Here is a 24,380-nt window from a genome sequence, read left to right as displayed (position 1 = left end):
ATAATGTTAAACCCTCACCTACATTAATATTTAGCAATTCCACTCTAAAGATATTTACTCCCCCAAAGTGAAAACATGCCAACAAAAAGGTCTGTACAAAAATGTTTACTGCAGCTCTATTCATAGTAACACCAAATTGGAAACAACACAAATATCCATCAACAGGAAAATGGATAAACAAACTGTGGTATATTCATACAATAAAACATTACTTAATATTAAAGAACAAGTTAATAATGCAAACAAAAATACTAATATATCATAAAAACAGTACCTTGAATGAAAGAATACATACACAAAGGAATATTTATGGTATGACCTTATTTACATGAAGTTTTGCCTGAAGTACAGGCAAAACTAATATATGAAGCTAGAGATCCAAATATTGATTTCCTGAGGGGAATACAGAAAGAGACTGGAATGATGCTCAAAAGAACTTCTTAGGGTGATGAAAATGTTCTATACCTTCACTGGGATCTTTGTTACATGAATGTATGCACTTGTCAAAAGTCATCAACTATTACACTTATATCATTGTATGTTATACTCAATTCAAAATGAAAAAAAATACTACAAAAAAATGACTAAAAAATGTATTTTATTTAAAACTCATTTAGCTCCCAACTATTCAAGGTCTGACATCTAAACTAGATGGGTTGAACTTGAGATTATTTGCTCTGTATCCACAGGTGTTGAGAGAGATATCCTCTCTGACTTTACACAGCTACCAAGGCAATAATGCTAGGAAAACCATTAATCAAAATTTGATAGTGCCTATCTGCAATCAGAAGAAGAAAACAAAGAACACCTTGGACTATAAAAGCAGGTAAAACACACCCAAAGGATCTAGTCAGTCACAATGCTGACATTCTTGCTTCTTGTGACTCTGGCCCTAGCATCTTCTCACCATTCTGGTGAGCACTTTGAAGGGTAAGTAAGCAACTCCTTAAAAGATTAAGTCCTCTTCCTTGCTATCCCAAAAAATGTGAATGCACTACCCAATTTTAAATTTTGTCTTCTGCTACCCACCATTCAGTGAGAAGGTGTTCCGGGTCAATGTTGAAGATGAAAATCACATCAACTTACTCCATAAGTTGGCCAGCACCACCCAAGTAAGTAATGATCCTGTAGTACAGGTTTGCTTTACACTTACTTTAAAATCTTAGAATGTACTGTGATTCCATAAAAGGAAGAATGACTAAAATATTAACCACAGCAAGAAATAACTTGAAAAAAAAAACATTTAATGCCATGATACCTTCTTTTCTGCCTAAATTAGATTGTCATGGCCCTACAGTATTATAAATCCATGAAAACATTTTAAGGAGCTGACAGGACATGACAACTGGATGAGATGGAACTGCCACAAAGGTCACAGTACATCTAATGTACAGTCACTTGCCTTCTAAGGCAAAAGTGAAAAATGATCAACTTGGATATTACTGAAAAACTGGGCTTCTGTCCAACTTGAAATTCATTTCCACATCCCATGTATCATCTGTTCCCTTTGATTTTCTTTCATTCCAAATCAAACAGCTTGAGTTTTCATGACCTTGATTCAGGCCCTCTTAACGATATGACATGAAGGGCTGGGGCGGGCAAAGGAGGTAAAAGCCATGAATGATTTCCATATTTGTTTTTACTTTCAATAAACCAAAATCTCTATGCTAATTTTTTAAAAATCCACTGTATATGGGGTGAGAACTGATATTTTTAATTACATATGCATTTAACAGGAAGCTATTGCTGACCACAAATGGTTCACTTGGGCCAAACCTGTTTCCTCATGAAATATAAACCAAAATAATTTGCTAGCCCCTAAATATCCATCTCCTATTTATATCTATATCTATATTTATATCTATATCTATCTATCTATCTATCTATCTATCTATCTACCTTTTTATAGGTTTTTTTCTTTTAGCTTTTAAGGTATGGGGAGAAAAAAGAAGATACAGTATCATAATCTGAAACAGATTCAAAAGTTTAGAATTTAAAGAAAATAAAGTCATTTATTCCAACTCAAACCTGGAATTTCCTCCATAGAAATATCATCCCTGGTTTTTAGTTCCAACAACACCTGCTTGAGCACCTCCAGGGATAGCAGGAATACTGCTTTCAAAGTAGCCCATTTGCCTTACAAGTCATTCCAATTGTTATATGAAGCTAAAAATCTACCTTCTCCAACTCTAGCCCATTGGACCTAGCTGAGCCAAATATTGTGTATCACCCTCTAAAATTTGTTTTATTTTATTTTATTTTTAATTTATTTCTTTTCAGCGTAACAGAATTCATTGTTTATGCACCACACCCAGTGCTCCATGCAATACATGCCCTCCATAATACCCACCACCTGGCTCCTCCAACCTCCCACCCCCCACCCCTTCAAAACCCTCAGATTGTTTTTCAGAGCCCATAGTCTCTCATGGTTCATCTCCCCTTCCAATTTCCTTCAACTCCCTTCTCCTCTCCATCTCCCCATGTCCTCCATGTTATGTGTTATGCTCCACAAATAAGTGAAACCATATGATAACTGGCTCTCTCTGCTTGACTTATTTCACTCAGCATAATGTCTTCCAGTCCTGTCCATGTTGCTACAAAAGTTGGGTATTCATCCTTTCTGATGGAGGCATAATACTCCACAGTGTATATGGACCACATCTTCCTTATCCATTCATCCGTTGAGGGGCATCTTGGTTCTTTCAACAGTTTGGCGACCGTGGCCATTGCTGCTATAAACATTGGGGTACAGATGGCCCTTCACCCTCTAAAATTTATTTATTCTAGGCCTTTTATAATTTCTCTTAGCATGGGTTTACAGACACCTGATCATTCTGGTCACCTCTGGATATAGCTCAATCTTTCTGTCTATATTTCTTTTTTTAAATGTAGCTTTCAGAATTGACAATGGACCCCTAGCTATGCTCTGATTAATACATACTGCAGGACCATTGCCTGTCTTCATCTGTAAAATGGACATTTATTAAGGAGGCCTGAGATTCTTTTCAACATCTTGAACAGTTTACAGAATAATCTTGGGTTATAACAAATATATTGGCCAATTGAAACCATTAGGTTATTCTTTTTTCACATGAATCACCTTCAAACAAGATATTACTTCTTCTTGCCTAATTTATTTTTTAACCTAAATGCAGGATTTTGGATTTACCCTGTTAAATATGTCTTTATAGCCTGTTTTCAGCAGGTTGAGATCATTTTTATAATGAATTCAGTCACCCAGGGAAATAATTCTTCTCCCTAACTTTATATTACCAGAAGTTTGACAAGCATGACTTTCCAACTTTTATCTTTGTCACTGATAAAAATATTAGGTGAATGAGGGGTCACCACAGAATTAGAGGCCTCCTTCATGGCTTATTCATTCAATACATACTTATCATGAGTTTCCAATGTGTTAAGTACTGAAAGTGATGCATTAACCAACCATCCTCAGGTAAGTTTGCTCAAGTATCCACATTACTGTTAGCTGTAGCTAACATTGTATTTTCCAGCTTATAAAGAATATAAATGCAGAGACTTGGTCAAATGTTTTGCTAAGATCCAGATTCAGCATTCCATCAGGATAGTGGTCTTTTTCAATAATAAGATGAAGTTCATTAGGCCTGACCTGACTCACTCTTGCTTTAAACCATGTTGGCTCCCAGGGATCATAGCTTCCTTTTCTGAACATTCACAATCCATCTACTTCCAGTTTACTCTGCAGCTTTGCCAGAATCCACACCAGGCCCCAAGGAGCTCCTGCTTCTGGAATTCACCTGTTTTCCTATTTCTGAAATCCAAGATTTACCCTCTCCACTCTTTAGTAATTCCTTCAAGCTCTGATTCCTCCAAGGGTGCTGAGAAATTTCTGCAATCACACATGCAGTTATTTTTTTAGTTACCTAAGATTCAGCATTTTAAAATAGTCGAGAGCAGAGAACCTGGACTCAGACTCCTGGATTCAATTCCTGGCTCTACCACTTGCTAGCTGGACCTTGGACACCTCTCTGGGTCTCAACTTTCTATTTTGTCAAATGAGAATACTAGTATTTACCTTATAGGATTGTTGTGAGATTTAAAGGACTTACATTAAGTCCTCTAAATCTTTAAATCACTTAGAAAGAACTTATATAATGATATCTATAGAAGTATTTGTTATTATTACCATCTTTAGAACTGGAATCTTGAATGCAATTTACATGGCCAGTATAATCCATTCTCTCCTCATCTATCTTGGGCCTCAATATTCTCTTTCCAAAGAAGGTGTTTCTGCTAAAAATCCTAACATGTGAAAATTTTTTTACTTATGGTTATTTTTTCTCTCTAGAAATAGAAGAAACAAGAAATAGTATACCCCCTGAGAAAAGACAAAAGTCAAACAATAGTTAAATAGAGTGACTTTCTCTCTCCCAGCTGCAAACATCAAGCTTTAGCTCCAAGCAATGGGACTGCATGTTTGTTCTTTATTCATTTTATTTCCAACATGAATGAAAAGATTTTTATTCTCCTCAGCAATTTTGCAAGTGCAGCATAGTCTGGACTGTAGCCTTCCTGATAAGATCATTACAAGGGCATCTAGTCTTTGTATTCATCCTTGGCCATGTGTCCTTCCTCCCAGCTTTTGAACATATCCTTTTCTAAGCTGAATGTACAGGAGAGCTGTGACCACATGGGACACTGGTAGCCTCCCCTTTTCATCTGTAATTATACAGTAAGTGTTTTATTTCATCTCCTTGCAATCAGAGTTGCACTTGTTCCTCTATTGGAGACATTAACCACAAAACCTATTCTCTTTTCTCTATGCTTTCTTGGACCTTGTTTCTCTGTGATAAGGTGCAAGTTAATCTATGGCCAAAGTAACATCATTACAGTCTTCCAGGGTTCCCATTACCCCTACTATATTTTTCTACTAAGTTCTTCCCTGCTCTCTGGAACTGAGCCTCAATTAGAAGTCACTTTTTCTTCTAAGAGGAAAAGAAAATTCCATTATATAAATGAAAAGTCCGTCAGATGTTCAACTTAGAGTCAAATGCAATGTGAAGAAACAAATTTATATAAATTTATAAAGAATCAAAGACTCCTGATACCAATACCAATATTTATTTTCTTCTAAGCCCTAAAAGAATGTATAGTGGATACACTACTTTATCTTGCTTTTGTGCTGGTCTCTTAATATATTAAAAAAGGCTCTTCAGTTATTAGCCAGCTGGCTGATTAAGTTGACATTCCCACAGTATTATCACATAAAGATACCCCATTACCTTCCAACAAATGTCCTTTATGATTTTTTATAACTCAGCTTCCTAGAATTGTAATTTTATAACCTCCATTTTATAAATTATTAACACATAATTCAATTCTCCATATCTCATATCATCTTTTGCTCTATTTCCATATTTCAGAAATAGATCTCATTCACAAGGTCTTGATAATTACTGAAATGTATATTTACTTCCTTGTGATAACATTTTTAGTTTATTATTTGTATCCATACTTCATGTATTGGTGAACATCTATGGGGCTATAGAGTTGCTTCTGATTTTTGGCTCCATTTCTCCTAAGAAGCACTGGGAATTAACTTCAGTAGTAAGTCTGCATCACACTTGGAAAACTTCATACTGCTGGATTTTGGTATATATGTTGATCAATCTTCTCCATGTCAAAATGAAATCTTAAGGTACCTCAGGTTAGGTCTGCAAGTTTTCTGTTGAACATTTTCATGAGATTTATCTACCCCATTTTAAAGAATCCATCATTCTCCCTACAGAATCTTAAAAGTCTTTCTCTCTGTGTGTATCTCTCTCTTCTTTCTCCCTCTCCTCTCTCTCTGTACATATATAGAGATATCTGCATATGTAGATATGCAGATAAATATATAGAAAGAAAGAGATCAATCTCCCAATAATTAGGAGAACCAAGACCAATGAGCAAGAAATAAGACGTTAGGAAAGGTAACTTTCAACTTAATATAGCAAAGAAAACCCATTCATAAAGCAATTAGGCTATTCTGAAGTGATACTAAATGTACTCAAGATTGTATTAAAACCATCACCAAGACGGTATGCAGGTATATGCTGCTGTATATGAAAAGGTAGTATCTTAATATAGATTCTTCAAAGCAGAATCGTAGACAAAGATTTCAGGCCAAAGATTTTGTGTGGGAAATATAGGGAATACTGGTAGAGGAGTGAGAAGTGATGTAGAGAAGGGAAGGCAGCTAACAAAAGGGATACTATTAAGACAGTTAGCACAGAGTATGACTAGAGCTTAATCCAAAAGAGAACTCAAGGAATGGGTGTGTAAATCATACACCTTAGAATTATTTATCCCACCTACAAAACAAGGGAATTGGAGTATTTAGACATCTATTTTCCAGGGTCACTGGTTGAGCACGTCTCTGGAAAGAGTTTTATTTGTTTGGGGGTTTTTTGCCATCCCCTGCTTGCTGCGAGCTGTTCGTTTGGTTTTTTCCAGTTCTAGGGGAAAGAGCTTTCAAACACAGAGATGCAGATCTTGGCAGTGGGGAGTTCCCTGAGTATGCTCAAAGGTCCCTGCATTATGTATGGGTGCAGCTCAGTCAAGTTGCCTACAGATGCCTGGAGGGCTTTATGTGCTCTACCAATTCTAAACCTCTGTGACTATAATAAAGATATACATCCCTGTCCCATCCCATCTTGGAATGATAAGCATTTATTAGAAACACAAATTCAGTTAACTTTTAAAAATATGCTTTCTTCCATAATATGCTTGTCTTCAGTGTCCTTCTCTTTACAATGTTGGCTAACTAGAATTCATCACCAGCCCCTAGCTTTTTCTGTTCTTATCATGGCATGTCTTTGTATTTCCCCTACTGTCTCTTAACCTTTCATCTTTATCCTCTCATCTTTGACTCACTAGATCACATTGTGTAGCCAATCCTTATCAAATCATCAATACTGTCACCTTTCAACACCTTAGTGACAACCACGCTCATATTTTTCTTCTGGAATCCCTTCTGATATTGTCCCAATGTCCCTGCCTCATACTGCCCTTATACACTCTACAGCCCTGACTCATCACTCAGCACCCACTAGACATCTACAGTGGTCTGAAGATTACCAGGACAAGACATAGATTATTGGATTCTCCCCAGGCAAGTGTATCTGAAATTGAGTCATCTTAATATCTTACCTATTAGTTTCTATTAAATGAACTCTAAGTATTGCCAAAACTTGCTTCTAAGTTTCCAAGCAATGGTCCTAAATATCACCTGTAACATCTCCAGACTAAGACCAGCTCATAATTACCTACAGGGATTGGGTGAGAATCAGAGGCAGAGAAAGACCCATTGTCAGGCTCATCTCAAGCTCACTTTCCTCTGCTCAAAGAAGAAACAGAAAACAGAAACCTGAGAGAGACAACACACCCTTGGTTAATGTTTTTCCATGAAAAAAGGAGATTTGAAACCACACATCCACAAGGAAAAGCATTAGAATTATCAAATATGTTATTCTGTTATTTTTGTGCATAATTTTCTCCAAAATCTCCCCCATAAGAACAGAAGCTATGTTTGATTTGCTCACTAATGTAATTCTAGTCTCAGGCACAAAGCCTAGCACATAGTAGGTCCTTAGTAAAAGCTGATGAATAACTGAACAAATGAAAATGTCTGGATCTTTGAGAGCATTTTGTTTCTGGCCATGACGACAAGATGACCACTGGAGAAAGATGTACGTTCCTTTCCAATATATCCTCCACAGGTTAGAGATGTAGATCCTGGTTCTGCACATTACTGTGAGTGCTGAGTTCCAAGTACAAATTAATAAAATAAATCATTTAAAAAGTAAAAAGGAAAGCTCAATTTCTTTCTATTAAATTTCGTGGCTGTAGTTAATTCATCATCATTCATTCAGAACATTTATCCATTATCACAAACACTACTATCACAATAAGCAATTGCTACAGAAAATCAATAAATAGAATAAGAGCCATTATAAAATACTGGTATTATGGGAAATTAACTAGCATTATGGGAAATAATTATATGTTCTTCATGCTTGATGATAATCAGTATATATATGTATATGTATATATATATATATAAACATTTTTATTGACATACTGCTTGGTCCCAACTCTTGTTCACTCAAGGAGATATTTTTAAGAGATTTCATGGATAATTTGAGTTTGAAAATAACTCAGTGAGGTAGAGTAAGAGTGTGCTTGCTGATGATAACTCACTATCATTGAATTCACTATCACTGAATTATAGGTGTCAAACATAATATATTTTTCTCCTTATTCAGATTGACTTCTGGAAACCGGATTCTGTCACACAAATCAAACCTCACAGTACAGTTGACTTCCGTGTAAAAGCAGAAGATATTTTCACTGTGGAAGATTTTCTGGAGCAGAATGAACTACAATATGAGTAAGTTTATGTTTTATAGCTATTAAAATTCTCTCCTATGTATGCTTTCATCTGAGCCTCTGAATAACCCTGGGAAAGTAAAAGTAAGACCAAGACCATGGCTTCCCTGAGACCCCACAAATAGCTGATGGCAAAACTGGTCCTAGATTCCAAATTGTAAGACTTTAAGCCTGGTAGATATTTTGTTTAGTTCTTATTCCAATTTAAAAAAAAATGGTTTTGACTCCTGAACCCCAATTCAGCAAGATATCTGACCTGCTAAATGGTTATAGATAGACTATAGGCCAAACCAATAAACACTGTTATCAGCTAGACACAGTTTTAGTCCCAAATAACATCAAGTCTTCCTTCCAACTGAGCAACCAGACCTATTAGGAGCTTTAAGGACTCCTCAGGCTTCTTACTTTTCGTGTATGCATACCAGACTCAATCAATATTTATTTCAACTTAACCATTCATATATTTTCTTATCATTTGATTGTTTTTTCATCATAATAAGTATACTCTTTAATCTCCATCTTCTATTTCCTCCACTCCCCGACCTATCCTCCCTCTGGTAACCATCAGTTTGTTCTCTATAATTAAGAGTCTGTTTTTTGGTTTGTCTATCTACTCTTTGTTTTTCCTTTGTTTGTTTTGTTTCTTAAATTCCACATATAGTATTTGTCTTCTCTGACTTACTTCGCTTAGCATTATATTCTCAAGCTCTATCCATGTTGTTGGAAATGGCAAAATTCCATTCTTTTTTAAGACTAATATTCCATTGTGTATATATGCCACATCTTCTATATCCATTCACCTATTGAAAGACACTTGGGGTGCTTCCATAATCTGACTACTTTAAATAATGTCACAATAAAAGTAGACGTACATGTATCCCTTTGAACTAGTGTTTTTGCATTTGGGGGGTAAATATACTTCCTGGATCACAGAGTAGTTCTATTTTTAATTTTTTGAGGAACCTCTATACTTTTTCCACAATGGTTGCACCAATTTGCATTCCTACCAATGGTGCAAGTGGGTTCCTTTTTCTCCACATCCTCACCAACACTTATTGTTTCTTGTGTTTTTGATTTTCACCATTCTCATAGATGTGATGTGATATCTCATTGTAGTTTTGATTGCATTTCCCTGATGAGTGATGTTGAGCATTTTTTCATATGTCTGTTCATTTCTTTTGCTCATCTAAAATTGGATTATTTGCTTTTTTCAATATTCGGTTGTATCAGAGCTCTTTATATATTTTGGATACTAACCATTTATCAGATATGTTATTTTCAAATATTTTCTCTGATTTCATAGGCTGCCTTTTAGTTTTGTTAATTATTTCCTTCACTGTGCAGAAACTTTTGATTTTGATATAGTCCCAATAGTTTATTTTTGTCTTTATTTCCCCTGCCTCAGGAGACATAGCTAGAAAAATGTTGCTACATCTGATGTCAGAGAGACTACTGCCTATACTCTCTCTTCTAGAGTTTTTATGCTTTTGATTGTCACACTAGATCTTTAATCCACTTTGAGTTTATTCTTGTGGATGGTGAAAGAAAGTGAGCCAGTTTCATTCTTTTGCATTAGCTGTCCTGTTTTCCCAATATCATTTGTTGAACAGACTTTTCCCCATTGTATATCCATTCCTCTTTTGTAAATATTACTGACCATATAATTGTGGGTTTATTTCTAGGTTGTCTGTTATAATCCATTGATCTATGTGTCTATTTTTATGCCAGTACTATACTGTTTTAATTACTACTGCTTTGTAATATAACTTGAAATCCGGAAATGTGATACCTCCAGTTTTGTTTTTCTTCCTCATACTCCTTTAGATTAAGGACAAGATTAGGGTCAGACTGAATGGTTCTCTGTCCTTTTATCCTCCACAGCCCTCACCACTATTTCTAATGATAGAAGTCATAGAGAAAATACGAAAAAAAAAAAAAAAAAAAAAGAAAAAGAAAAAGAAAGTGATTCCCCAGAGGCCTAGAACAGAGTTAGCTAAGCTGATCATCACATGTCTCCTCTCCCCAAATACCACACTGGGCCATGTAACCCTTTTTAGATGAAAGTGTCTTCCTAAGTAGAAGCAGTTGTCCATTGTTGATCAAAAAACAGACAGTAAGTGCCTACCTGTACCAAGCACCATAAAGGATAGATATGGTCCCAACCCCTTCAGAGGAAAACAGAGAATTTAACTTTAAACAAAGAATTTCAGAATTGTGTAACAGATGTTAAGAAGAATGAAGTGCTAGAGATATAGGGGAATTGAGCAGCTCTGGGAATCAAAGGCCACAAGAGGAAATGAGTCTTCACCTGAGAACTGAGATGAGCCAAAGTTAGCCAAAGAAAAGGAAAAAATTATACTCTAGGCAGAGAACTGACAATATGGTAAGCTTAGAACTTGGAGAGATCACGCTAACCTGGAGGTATCTGCACTAGAGAGAAGAAAGAAATGAGGTATTTTGTTCAAAACAGTTCTTCCTCCAGGGAGTGGATCAGTAAGAAGCAAACAGGCAGTATCAAGCTCCAGTCCTGAACACGCAAATGTTTATCCAACAATACCCCACCACAAGCTCAAGTCTTCATTAATTTTGAGTAAATGTAACTTAAAATTTTTTAACGGAAATTTTCTCTTGTTTTTCACATTTTAAAAATATTAAATAGTATTTATGCTAGTGAAGATGTCAGAATTATTACCTATAAAGTCTGTATCTCATCAGGAGAAGTGGTACAATATAACATAACAAGTAAATGCTCTAGGAAAAAACAAAACAAAACAAAAAAACCAAATTCAAGTCCTAACTCTGCAACTTCCTGAATGTGTAACCTTAGATAATTTACTTAATTTTTCTTTTTTTTTTTTTAAAGATTTTATTTATTTACTTGAGAGAGACAGTGAGAGAGAGCATGAACGAGGAGAAGGTCAGAGAGAGAAGCAGACTCCCCATGGAGCTGGGAGCCTGATGCGGGACTCGATCCCGGGAATCCAGGATCATGACCTGAGCCAAAGGCAGTCGTCCAACTGAGCCACCCAGGCATCCCTTTTTTTTTTTTTTTAAAGATTTTATTTATTTATTTGACAGAGAGAAATCACAAGTAGATGGAGAGACAGGCAGAGAGAGAGAGAGGGAAGCAGGCTCTCCGCCGAGCAGAGAGCCCGATGCGGGACCTGATCCCAGGACCCTGAGATCATGACCTGAGCGGAAGGCAGCGGCTTAAACCACTGAGCCACCCAGGCGCCCCAGATAATTTACTTAATTTTTCTGAACTTCCATTTCCTTATCCATAATATGAAGATATAATACCTCTTTCAAAGGACTGTGAAGATGAACTAAAACAATATGTAAATAAATTGCTACTGGCATTACTATTGTTATGGTTTATTATTATACTAAGAGAGAAATGAAATATTTCTTAAAGATCAAGAGAAACTGTTTTGCTTAACCCCATTATCAGGCTTCATATAGCTTAGCTACCTGCTTCTACCTAAGGGAAGTGTCAAAATGTGACCACAAGAATGGACTGTCTTTTTATTTTTTTTCTTCTGTTTTTAATTTTTTATTTTTTATAAACATATATTTTTATCCCCAGGGGTACAGGTCTGTGAATCACCAAGTTTACACACTTCACAGCACTCACCAAAGCACATACCCTCCCCAATGTCCATAATACCGCTCCCTTCTCCCAAACCCCCTCCCCCCAGCAACCCTCAGTTTGTTTTGTGAGATTAAGAGTCACTTATGGTTTGTCTCCCTCCCAATCCCATCTTGTTTCATTGATTCTTCTCCTACCCACTTAAGCCCCCATGTTGCATCACCACTTCCTCATATCAGGGAGATCATATGATAGTTGTCTTTCTCTGCTTGACTTATTTCGCTAAGCATGATACGCTCTAGTTCCATCCATGTTGTCACAAATGGCAAGATTTCATTTCTTTTGATGGCTGCATAGTATTCCATTGTGTATATATACCACATCTTCTTGATCCATTCATCTGTTGATGGACAAACTATGGAAAGAACCTAGATGTCCATCAACAGATGAATGGACTATCTTTTTAAAACAAAGATATAACACAGTTAAGTTTCAAAATTTGATTAAGACTCATGTCTGTGACTTTTTGCTCTTCTTATTACACTAGGAAGAACTTTTAAAATCCTAGCCTTTAGGAGCCTTTGGTAATTTTTTTAAAATATTTTTTTAACGACAGTTTCTTTATAATTCTTTGATAAAAACAAAAGGAAGATCAGACACCATAAGCTAACCCTAGCTACCTAAATGACATCCTAATTCTACCTATATCACAAAGTAGCAATATGGCTTCTAATTGCATATAAATCTCCCTTTATCAGATGGAAAATTTATATCCTTTTTTAGTGGATAAACTTCTTGGGAATTGGATATGAATGTTATCTCATGTAGAACATTGGAAATTCCCCAAGAGCTAAACTCTTGTTAATTTTTGCTTCTCTGTTCACTGCTTAGCACACATGTAGCATACAATTTTCTAAATACTAAATAATTATAAGTCCCTAGAGACTTTATTGCTGGAGGAGCATACCAGCAATATCCTAGCTGGGACTGTAAGCAGTCCCTGTGCATCCCATTATTATCTCATATGGTAACTAATTTGTATTTAGACAGGTTCTTGCTGGCAAGAGTTTGTAATCATGTTTATATCCAACAGGAACCATCTACTACTGCACAAGTTCCACCAAAATAGCTTTGCAGACTTTTCCATGGTTGCATCCCTCTTCACCAAGACTTGTTATCACTTTGGAAGCTTTAACCAATTTCTGAGTTGCCATGGGAAAAAATTCAGAAAGTGTGCACCAAGAATAATAACTGTATCTTTATGTTTATGCTGCACCCTTAGATACAGAAAGACTAGGAAATGGATGGTGCAAATCTCCAACTTATTGTTTTGAAGCCGTTAACAGACTTTTTGGTGGGCAGGCTTTCACAGAATACCTTCCTACAAATTACAGGAATGTTGCCTTTGCCCCCATCCAATCCCGGGAGAGACTGTTAGTAATATAACTTCCTATAACATTATTTTTCTGTGTATTTCAGATTAAGACAGGAACATGTCCTTGGATAGCAATGGGTACATAACAATGTTCGTCACTAGCAATGGGCATGTAGTAGAGGAACTAACCAAATACTCATTTTTCAAGAATGTATAAGGGGGAAAAAAGTGAGTCATGCCTCCTTTTCTCAGATATTCTGTTCCTTGTTTTTTTGGGAGTCCCTGTTATCTAATTAGCCTGCATGTTTATAAAAAAGAAGTTGGATAGCACTATAAAAGGAAAATATGAAAGTATGAACAGTGTACACACCTCTATTTTGGAGCTGTAATGCAGTCTCTATTACATTAAGAGGCATTGTTTTAATCTCCTAGAATAGAAGCTCATTATTTAATAATAATATTTGTAATATAGCTTAAGTAGTGCTTTGTCTTAAATCTAATAAAATCAAATAATCACAAGGCTGGAAAGGATCATTTGAGGTCAATCCCCTGCCTTCAGGCAAAAGTAAGCACCACACTTCTACCTCATTTTGATGCTCTTTTGCAACTTACTAGAGGGTAGTTATACTCCTGGGTGTCATCTTAAATTTAACAGGAAGTTTGCCTGTTTTTTTTTAATGCTTCTTTGCCCTAATTATTAATGTAAAGATTTAATAGTTAACATAGTAATGACTCTAACAGAATGCCTCATCTAACTACCAAACAAAACACTAATCCCTACATAGTCACTGATTCTCCTAAATAATGTGAATTTGAGGATTAGGTGCAGAGAAAGGATAGCAATATTTTGTGAAAGGTCTATTGTTCCCTCTACTCAGGTGGTTCCTGATAGAGCAGAGCTTCCTATGGTTATGGTCTTAGATCCAGTTGAGGCTGTGGAATGCCTGTGAGCATTTAAGTGATTATTTCTTTTCTCTGGGCACCACTAACAATCAAAATGTCCTAGATGATATTGTACTCACTCATTGACAATGAAAAATCTTGTTCAAGTGATTGTTCAAGTAGATGTCATTTACCATTGCCTCTTGGAGTTTTAGTTTTGCCATTCAGCCAGAAAAGTTCAACCTTGTTATACTGCATTTGTTCTTTCAAACTGATGATTTCGGTATATAGTTGTTTTCTTTAAGATTTTGGCCAGTCGACTTTTTTGTTTCAAAGGTTTTTGTTTTGCTTGTTTTGCTTTGGTTTTGTTTTTTGTTTTTAGTTTTTATAAATGTTGTATTTGAAAATCATTTTCCTAAACTATCTATTTTAGGTGTTTCCTGGAGTTTTTGAAGTTTATGGTAACCAGAAATTTCAGTTTAAATTTTTTTTCATAAACCTTGAAAGACAACTATGACCAAGGCCTACAGATTTGAGTCAAGTCACTGCATTTTAGAAAAGAAAAGGACATTTAATGTCAGCCAATCAAATGCCCCATTCTAAAAATTATAAAAGTAAGGCCCAGAGATTAAATGATTTTTCTGAAGCCAATTTATAAGTTAGGCAAAACCATGACCCCTGACCTTTTGATTCTAATTCTGGATTCCTTCTACTTCTGTTCTATCCTAACAATCCAACTTGGGTATTGAATATAATTACAGCACTTACTATAATCATTGTTATAGTAACAATGCCTAACTGAAGCAGGCAGAATGGTGTTCCTGCCCCAAATGTCTATATCCTAATCCCCAGAACACCTGAATGTGTCACGTTCCATGCCAAAGAGGAGTTAGGTTTGTAGATGGAACTAGAGTTGTTGAGCAGCTGAACTTAAAATAGGCAGATTATTCTACATTGTCCAGAAAGGTCCAACATGATCACAGGGTTCTTACAAGTGGTAGAGGGAGGCAGAAGATGGGGTCAGAGTGATGTGACATCCAAAAGACTTGAGCTGTCATTGCTGGGTTCAAAGTTAAAAGAGAAGGGCAAAGAACCAAGGAATGTGGGCAGCTTCTAGAAGCTGGAAAGGGCAGGGAATCAGATTCTTCCCTAGAACTTTTAGGTAAAAGCACACCACTGCTGACACTTTGATTTTAGCCCACTGAGACCTGTGTTGGACTTCTAACCTACAGAACTGCAAAATCATAAATTCATGTTGTTTTACATCACCGTATTTGTGGTAATTTATAGCAGCCATAAAAACTAATACACTAACAGAGTATTAATGGCTGCTCAAGGAGAAATTTTCTTTCCACAAGCTAAATCTTAAAATCCACTCCTTTTCCCCCTTTTTTTTTTTTTTTGGTAATACCACCTTAAGATAGTTAAGACCTTAAGACAGTATTTGCCACTTGCTAGGAAGAAAATATCATTTAGTATTAATTTACTGCATTTTCCACAAACAGACACAAGTTCATTCCCAAGTTAACCAAATGAAGAAGAGACCAGGAGGAAGGTTCAGAGGACGTCCCTGACATACTTCATCAGAATGCCCTTGGGGCAGCCACAGGAGAAGTACACTTTTTGATGTGTGGCTGCAATTCTCTCTGTGTCAGATAAAAACATTTCAAGGCTTGACTGTGGATAATAGAAGCTTCTGCAAACTAGCTTCTGTCCATAATATTCACAATGTTGTGATCAAGAACATTAATGGTCACAAAATTTTGTCCTTTCAGAACATACTTTCAGCAGTAGCAAAGACAAATGAAGTCACACACATCCACACATTCCAGCCTGCCTTTTATAATAGAAACTTTCACCTAAACAATCCCTTATAGAAATACACAGGCCTCAAAGTTCTGTCACCAATTTTCATACTACCTTGCTTTAGAACCATTCTTTGGTTACTTTAAACCAGCCAAAAGAAAAACAAGCAAAAACTAGCTCTTTAACCCAGCATTTTTTGCCTAATAAATATTTAGCTTATTAATATTTCTAAATTTCTACCTTTCAATTATTTTTCTCAAAACCTAGAGAAAGGGGGCGCCTGGGTGGCTCAGTGGGTTGAGCCACTGCCTTCGGCTCCGGTCCCGATCTCAGGGTCTTGGGATCGAGTCCTGCACAGGGCTCTCTGCTCAGCAGGGAGCCTGCTTCCTCCTCTCTCTCTGCCTGCCTCTCTGCCTACTTGTGATCTCTCTCTGTCAAATAAATAGATAAAATCTTTAAAAACAAACAAACAAACAAAAAAACCTAGAGAAAGGCCCTCAAGTGACCAACTGTCCCAGTTTACCTGGGATGTACTTGTTCCTGGGACATTGGACTTTTAGTGCTAACACTAGGAAAGTCCCAAGGAAAAAAGTCCACAGATAGGACTCAATTGCATATTTTTGGGTGGCAGCCCAAGGCTGTTCCAGAATGCTCCAGGTTCCAGATGAAACCATTTTCTGAATTCACAGTCCAAGGACACTTAAATATGTCAAGTTTGGGCTGAGAAAGGGTCTGCCTTGCTTGCAGTCTTCAGTGATATATTCACTTTTTGTGATGAGCAGCTCAGGTTGAAGGGTATCAAGAACACTCAGAGGATACAAGTAACTCCATGGAGAATGTACTGCACAATTTACTAAGGCAGCAACTCTGCTTTTTTGCATGTTCACTAGGAAATACTCTTTGTTCACAGGAGCACATCCTTTGGTTTATTGCAGGGTATTGATAAGCAACCTGAGATCTGTGCTGGAAGGTCAATTTGACAGCCAGGTCCGTTCAACTGGACACAGTTATGAGAAGTACAACAAATGGGAAACGGTATGATGTGCACATGATTTAGACAGACATTGTTATGGGAACTGAACTAAGAATGGCACATTAATCTACAAATGGTTGCATTGGTAGATAGAGGCTTGGACTCAACAAGTCACCAGTGAGAATCCAGGCCTCATCTCTCGCAGAGCCATTGGAACCACATTTGAAGGACGCACTATGTACCTCCTCAAGGTAATCATTTTTACCCTTGACCTTCCCATATCTGAGGGCTTTAAATCAATGAATTCTAACACATTAACATCTGTTTCACAGACATGCTTATCCCAAACATTGCTATAACTCTTTCCCTGCCTATATGCCCCAGGGAGTCAAACAGATTCCCCAGCTTCTTTTATCATATGTGGATTTTTAAATCATTATTTTGATTTATTCAAAAGGAAAATGCAATAAAATACAAGAAGTCCTATAAATTTAACCACATTCCTGTAAGCAATGTAAATGATTACCTACCTTGAAGAAATTCTTCTCTCCCAGATGTTGTTTGCAAATCCATTTGTTAAAGAGATTCATAAACTTCACGTCTATCAGACAACATTACAGAGCGTATCAACGATTTGCTTCTGTCATTCTCTAATGCCATTTTTGTCATGTAATTCTAATGAAGAAAATAAAAAGACAAGGAGTAAGTAGGAGAGAAGGAAAACTCTTACAAGATTAGCAACAATCATCATTACTTCTAATTACTCATCCAGTTGTCTTGGTCATGTCACCTAATAATAGCAGCTGAAAATAACCTCCACGTGAGTACAATTAAGCAGGGTAATCAGCATCTTCTGAAAATATGAGCTTGTCAAGCTTAATAAAAATAATAAACAGCCATGTAAGCTCAAACATTGTATCTAGAGGCAAGAACATACTGTGCTAGTATTGTGTTTTAATTTAATCATGGGATATATCTCTTGCTGCTGTCAAGTTTCACCTGTTGAATCCAAAGCCCAGACAGGTAGTGAATGTTAACTCCTGACTGTGATGAATCACAATTTCCCTTTTTTTGTTTGCAATAGGTTGGCAAAGCTGGACCAAATAAGCCTGCCATTTTCATGGACTGTGGTTTCCATGCCAGGGAATGGATTTCTCCTGCATTTTGCCAATGGTTTGTGAGAGAGGTCAGTATGTAGAATCATTTTTGGTGGAGGGAAGTAGAAAGTATTTCATTTATTTAAATCAATTTCTTATAATCTACCTATAATAAGAGAGAATAATAACAGAAAAACTTTGTAATTCCAAGTTCCCATTTCTGGGTAGTAGTTTTAGCTTTCACCAAGAAATCTTTATAAGGTAAGATTTTAAAACAGCTGTTAAATTGTATTTATTTATATTTGACTCATCTGAACTTTCTCACCCACCTTTGGTGGAGAGACCAACCAGTAGTATAATACATAGGCCATTTAAAAATTAAAGATTGTGGATAAGCCACTAAGTTTATTATTATCTCCTGAACAATAATCATTATATACTTCAATGGCAATCCCACTGTAAATGATACTGTTTTTCATTCCTCATAATTCTAATGATAAGATATATGTGAAAAACCTTTAACTAAAGTTTTTAAACATCTATGAGCCCATTCTAATATAGATAATTTGTTCAATAAATAAAGAGAAGAGAAGGAACAACTCCTTCTTAAAGAAGAATTATAACTAATGGATGCACAAAGAATGAACAAAATAGAAAACTATCATTAGAACACCACAGTAATAATATTTCACAAAAACCTATGTACATATGTAAATTAGTGAGCAAATTTTTTTTTTAAGATTTTATTTATTTATTTGACAGAGAGAGATCACAAGCAGGCAGAGAGGCAGGCAGCAAGAGAGGAGGAAGCAGGCTCCCTGCTGAGCAGAGAGTCTGATGCGGGGCTTGATCCCAGGACCCTGAGATCATGACCTGAGCCGAAGGCAGTGGTTTAATTTAAACCACTGAGCCACCCAGGTGACCCAGTGAGTAAATGTTTAAAGACAAATAGGATAATTCCTATCTCAAAGTATCCCCCCCAAAATATGTATTACATTACAAAAGCATAGTTTACAGTAGAGAAACTTAGCAGAAATTATTTAACCAATTGATCAAGGTTAATATCACCAGCATTAAGACAAAATCAGTATCATGTACCCCCTGATACTATGTACTGAAAAGATACATCATCTGTATGGTATTCTTCCTCAAAATTCATAACCTTCCTCTAATCATAAATATATATATATATATATATATATAGAGAGAGAGAGAGAGAAAGAGAGAGAGAGACACACAAACCTAAATTGAGGGACCTTCTTCAAAGTAACCGGACCAGTACTCTTCAACTGTGTCAAAGACATAAGAGACAAGTAAAGACTGAGAACTCATAGATAAGAGGAAACTGAGGAGACATGATAACCAGTGCAATGTGGGATTGTTTGTATATTGGATCCTAGACCATAAAACGGATAATAGGGATGCCTGGGTGGCTCAGTCGTTGGGCATCTGCCTTTGGCTCAGCTCATTGATCCCAGGGTCCTGGGATCGAGTCCCACATCGGACTCCCTGCTTGGTGAGAAGCCTGCTTCTCCTTCTTCTCCCTCTCCCCTGGCTTGTGTTTCCTGTGTAACTAGCTATCTCTCTGTCAAATAAATAAATAAAATTTTAAAAAAGAAAAAGAAAAAGGGCAAGAGTGGAAAAATTGGTGTTATATGTAAACAATGAATCTTGGAATACAACATCAAAAACTAATGACGTACTACTATATGTTGACTAACAACATACTAAAAAAATAATTAAAAAATAAAAAATTGGTTAACTCTAAATAAAACCTATAGTTTAACTTTATTACTGTATTAGTGTTAATTCCTTCACTTTGATCATTGTACCATGGTTAAGTAAGATGAAAACATTAGGGGAAGCTGAGTGATGGGTATATGGGAACTATTTCTGACTCTTCTCTAAGTCTAAAATTACTTCAAAATTAGAAGTTTAAAATATTGAAGTACTTTTAAAATTAAGAATATTACTATATACAATATACTGTCTTTTGTGTGAAATATTTCTGTATCTATTTGTCACGGTCTTGGTTTCTAGACATGTTATGTGTCCAATTAGAACCATTTAACTTCAATGGATATCTCACCATATGCCCTCTAGAATGAAGAAATTTTATCACTACTTTGGTTATCTCCAAGATTAAAAGAATGTGGTTCACTAAAAGAATGTGGTTCTATAACTCCTCCAGCCTAAAAATCACTTATTTTATCATGTGCTATTATAATAAATACAATGTATAGAGTCACAAAAATATATAATAACTATTAATACACAGAAGCCTTAAATATTTTAAAGTCTATTCAAGAAAGCCTGAGAAAGAGTTGAATTTAAGTTTAATATGATCCTGGGGCTGGGGAACTATGACTAAGAGAACATAATAAATGAGCATGAAGTCCTTCATTCATAAAGAAGTCCTTCATTCATAGAGAGATCACTTAGAAATCATCACTTAGCAAGGAGAACTAGTCTCTTAACTCTTACTCAGTGTAGAGGAGTAAGAAGGATACTTTCATCATTATTCAGCCTGGAGCCTTGGTGAGAACCACCCAAAATCCATCAGTGTGAGCTCACTTCATAATGGGAGGCCTTCTTCATTCTTCTTCCTTATTGGACACACTCTCTAGTGCAACCATCTACTTCACAACTTTAAATAAACTTCTAGATGATATTAGACACATGCACAGCCATCCATAGACATTCTTTACTTACTAAGTATAGGTCTTACCCTCACATCCTACTCACTCTGAAAAAAAAATTATTGCAAAATAAGTAAACACATGTATGTTTCTTAAAAGTCTATAATGTTATTAAATCTTTTGTTCATCTTTAAAGTAAAAAGTGAAATAATTATGTGAGTTATATATGGATATAAAAGAATATCCTGGAAACAAAGAATTAAAAACAACTATTTTAACCAAAATTATAGGTAATATTTTACTAACTGCCTTTTAAATATTAATAATGTCTACCTCAAAGAGACATGGCTTCCATTACAAAAGTCAATATTCACCCAGTCTATGTAAATTTTAGTAGCATCACGTATTCTATTTTTCCATGAAATTCTCTTCCTCATTGATACTTAGGCTATCCGCACCTATGGACAAGAAATCCACATGACAGAACTTCTCGACAAGTTAGACTTTTATGTCTTGCCTGTGGTCAATATCGACGGCTACGTCTACACCTGGACCAAGGTATATGAGCCAATACTGAAAGGGGATGATGAAATTAAAACCAACCCACTTTCTATTATACTTGGCCTAACCACATAATCCACTTTCAGAACCGAATGTGGAGAAAGACTCGTTCCACCCAGGCTGGAACTACCTGCATTGGCACAGACCCCAACAGAAATTTTGATGCTGGTTGGTGCAGTAAGTATCAGGATCACCATTTTGCAAGCATCTGTTGAAAAAGCACAGAAGAAAAAATAATACAAGAAAACACAACAGTGTCTAAAACAAGAAAAAATATAAAATTTTATATTTTAGAATTCTAACTTTCTGAAAGCCACAGACAATAAATGGTTTATTTATTTATTTAAAAAAAACATATTGTGTGCTCTACTGCATTCCCAGCTATGTTAGAAGCTGGAAACACAAGACTGAGAATACAGACGTAATCCTACTACTTCAAGATATATAATCTAAAGGACACAGTCATTAAATAATTGTTTAAATAAAATTGTGATATAATTCTAATTTTGTGATTCAACTCTCAGAGAAAGATTAGAGTAATAAGGAAATTTCTCATGGATATTAGTTTGTCCCCTAATTATTAATTTTTTTACACTATATTGATCTCATTGTATATTATTACACAGGGACACACTGGTGATTTCACATGCAACTTTTACCCCATAAGCTTAAAAACATACCACCCCTAATCTTGTGAGTAATGCATGCATGCTTTATTATATACATATATACATACATTATCATAAGGATCCAGGTAAAAATAGCTTATTTTTAACTTTCTAATTTGAAAGTTTGAAATATGCCTTGTGGTAACTTCCATAGATGACCATTCCATTAACAACCTGTTTTTCTAGAAATCGGAGCTTCTCGAAGCCCCTGTGATGAAACTTACTGTGGACCTGCTGCAGAGTCTGAAAAAGAGACCAAGGCCCTGGCTAATTTCATCCGCAGCAACCTCTCTTCCATCAAAGCATATCTGACAATCCATTCATACTCCCAAATGATGCTCTACCCTTACTCCTATGATTATAAACTCACAGAGAACAACGCTGAGTTGGTAAGTGGTCATGGTAGTAAATATGGTATTTCACAGTTAAGATTTTCTTAAATCCTATTCCTGAGAAAAAATTCTAAGAACAATTTTTAAAGATTCCATTATTAATTACTGATAGCAGGAGCAAAAAAAAAAAAAATTACTACAGATTTATAAGGAATCCAGAATTGGCTAGATAAATTAGCTAAAAGAGATAGGATTTTGATCCAGGAAACAGTTCCCAACATGTTAAACTGGTTTAGTCTTCAAAATGACAATAGGTCACTTACCCTGGCTTCACCACAATACTAACTCACATGATGATTTCAGATGCATCTGGGATAATCAACAAAGTAGTTCTGTCTCACACACAATTAGAAAGTCAATTTTGTTAAGTTGCCTTGAGCTGGATTTGACATAGGCAGAAGCATGGCAGATGTAATTAGGAACCTGGCACATTTGGTTGATAAGATCCTAAAATTATTTCACTATTTGATTAGGCGAGACACAGAAATAAAGCAATCAATGAACAAATGGTATGACTGGATCCTTACTAGATACAGGAAGCAATGTAAAAAAATTTAAGTAGCCATGACTCAAAAAACTAGCAATCTTGTTACAGAATCATGATATAACCACATGAAAAGTTAAATAAGAGTTTTATAACATTCCCATTAACAAATATCACATATCAATGCATAATTTTTTTAAACCAGAAGTTTTGAACCCTTTGCACAATATTTTTTTTCTAACTTATAAAACATCTGGCTGCCAGAAGTTGGGACCAGTGATCTAAAAGAATAAGTGTAAGATTTAAAGCATTTGAGTTATGCCAAAAAAAAAAAAAAAGAAAGAAAGAAAGAAAGAAAGTGCTCCACTTAGACAATGACATAGATATTTGGCTTACCTAAATGCATAAATTTGAAGACCCAGTAACTTTAACAATTGGAAACTGTTGTTTTGTACTTTTAGTCCTTCAGAAACCAAATAAAACATGTAATGCTATAAATATTTTGTTAAGAGTAAAACAGAAAATAACTTAGCCTCTTAGAAAATTGATAGCTAATAGTTGGCCAGGTCCTCCTCATTAAAAATGACAATAATAGGGGCACCTTGGTTGCTCACTGGGTTAAAAATGACAATAATAATAATAATGTTATTTTCATAAAGCTTCCCATTTTCCTTATCCAGAGCCAAAAAAAAAAAAAAAAAAAAAAAAAAGGAAGGAAAACATCATTAGTTGGAACCTTTAACTATTTCAGTTTTCCAGTTATGCTCCATCTGTTAAATGTTCCCAGTGGGTGCTCACAGTCCTGCTATCCCAGAGATGGGTGTGGTCAGCTCCTCATTTCAATCCCAGATTTGAGTCCCAGAGGAGAGAAGGTGGAGCTATGTTGTTTGCTTTATTCAAGTGAATATTTAAATTGTACCACATCAGAAAAGAAAAAGACAAAGCCATAATAACTAAGCACTAATGAGTTAATAAGTAAAATATTAAAACTAAAATTATAAACCATATTAAGTGTAACAATAATATATCCAGTTTTGCTTAATATAGCTAGTTTTAAACACAAATTCTAAAAGACAAATGCTTACAGAAAAACAAAGTGTTCTCTGGAAATGAGCTGTTTCACAAAGTTTCAATACCTTTTCCTATTTGGGGAATAAGTTAATTCTAATTAACAAAGAAGTGGAATAAATAGAATTATATCACAATAAAATATTCATAATCTATTCTCAACAAAAGCACAAACCATAAAATAATCTTATCTTGGAAGTTTAATTATGTATTCACAAAACTAATAAATTCAAGAAGTACATGCTACTTCTTATACTTTCTAAGCATGATAAGATGGGTGGCTAAACTATAAAATTTAATTGCACTTATATCACATTAATTGATTTTAAAGTTATTTTAATTTCTAATATTTTTTTTCTATGATTAATCTTTTGCCTCGCATCTTAGAAGAAATATTTAAATGAATGTTAATTTGATTAGTAAATTCATTGGGAATC

General features: G+C 35.5%; 1 protein-coding gene across 1 annotated transcript in view; it reads left to right on the top strand.

The window, feature by feature from the left end:
* Positions 1–859: 859 nt before the first annotated feature.
* CPB1 (carboxypeptidase B1) overlaps positions 860–24,380 on the top strand; it is a 35,024-nt gene continuing 11,503 nt past the window's right edge. Inside the window, exons 1-9 of the mRNA XM_059388093.1 lie at positions 860–930; positions 1,037–1,112; positions 8,286–8,410; positions 16,997–17,096; positions 17,184–17,285; positions 18,119–18,220; positions 21,218–21,328; positions 21,418–21,508; positions 22,186–22,388. Of these exons, the coding sequence (XP_059244076.1) occupies positions 860–930; positions 1,037–1,112; positions 8,286–8,410; positions 16,997–17,096; positions 17,184–17,285; positions 18,119–18,220; positions 21,218–21,328; positions 21,418–21,508; positions 22,186–22,388 (981 nt within the window). The remainder of the gene's footprint in view (positions 931–1,036; positions 1,113–8,285; positions 8,411–16,996; positions 17,097–17,183; positions 17,286–18,118; positions 18,221–21,217; positions 21,329–21,417; positions 21,509–22,185; positions 22,389–24,380) is intronic.

The sequence above is a fragment of the Mustela nigripes genome, chromosome 2 (genome assembly GCF_022355385.1).
Source record: "Mustela nigripes isolate SB6536 chromosome 2, MUSNIG.SB6536, whole genome shotgun sequence".
NCBI classification, from domain to species: domain Eukaryota; kingdom Metazoa; phylum Chordata; class Mammalia; order Carnivora; family Mustelidae; genus Mustela; species Mustela nigripes.
This window is presented reverse-complemented; position numbering and strand designations above follow the sequence as displayed.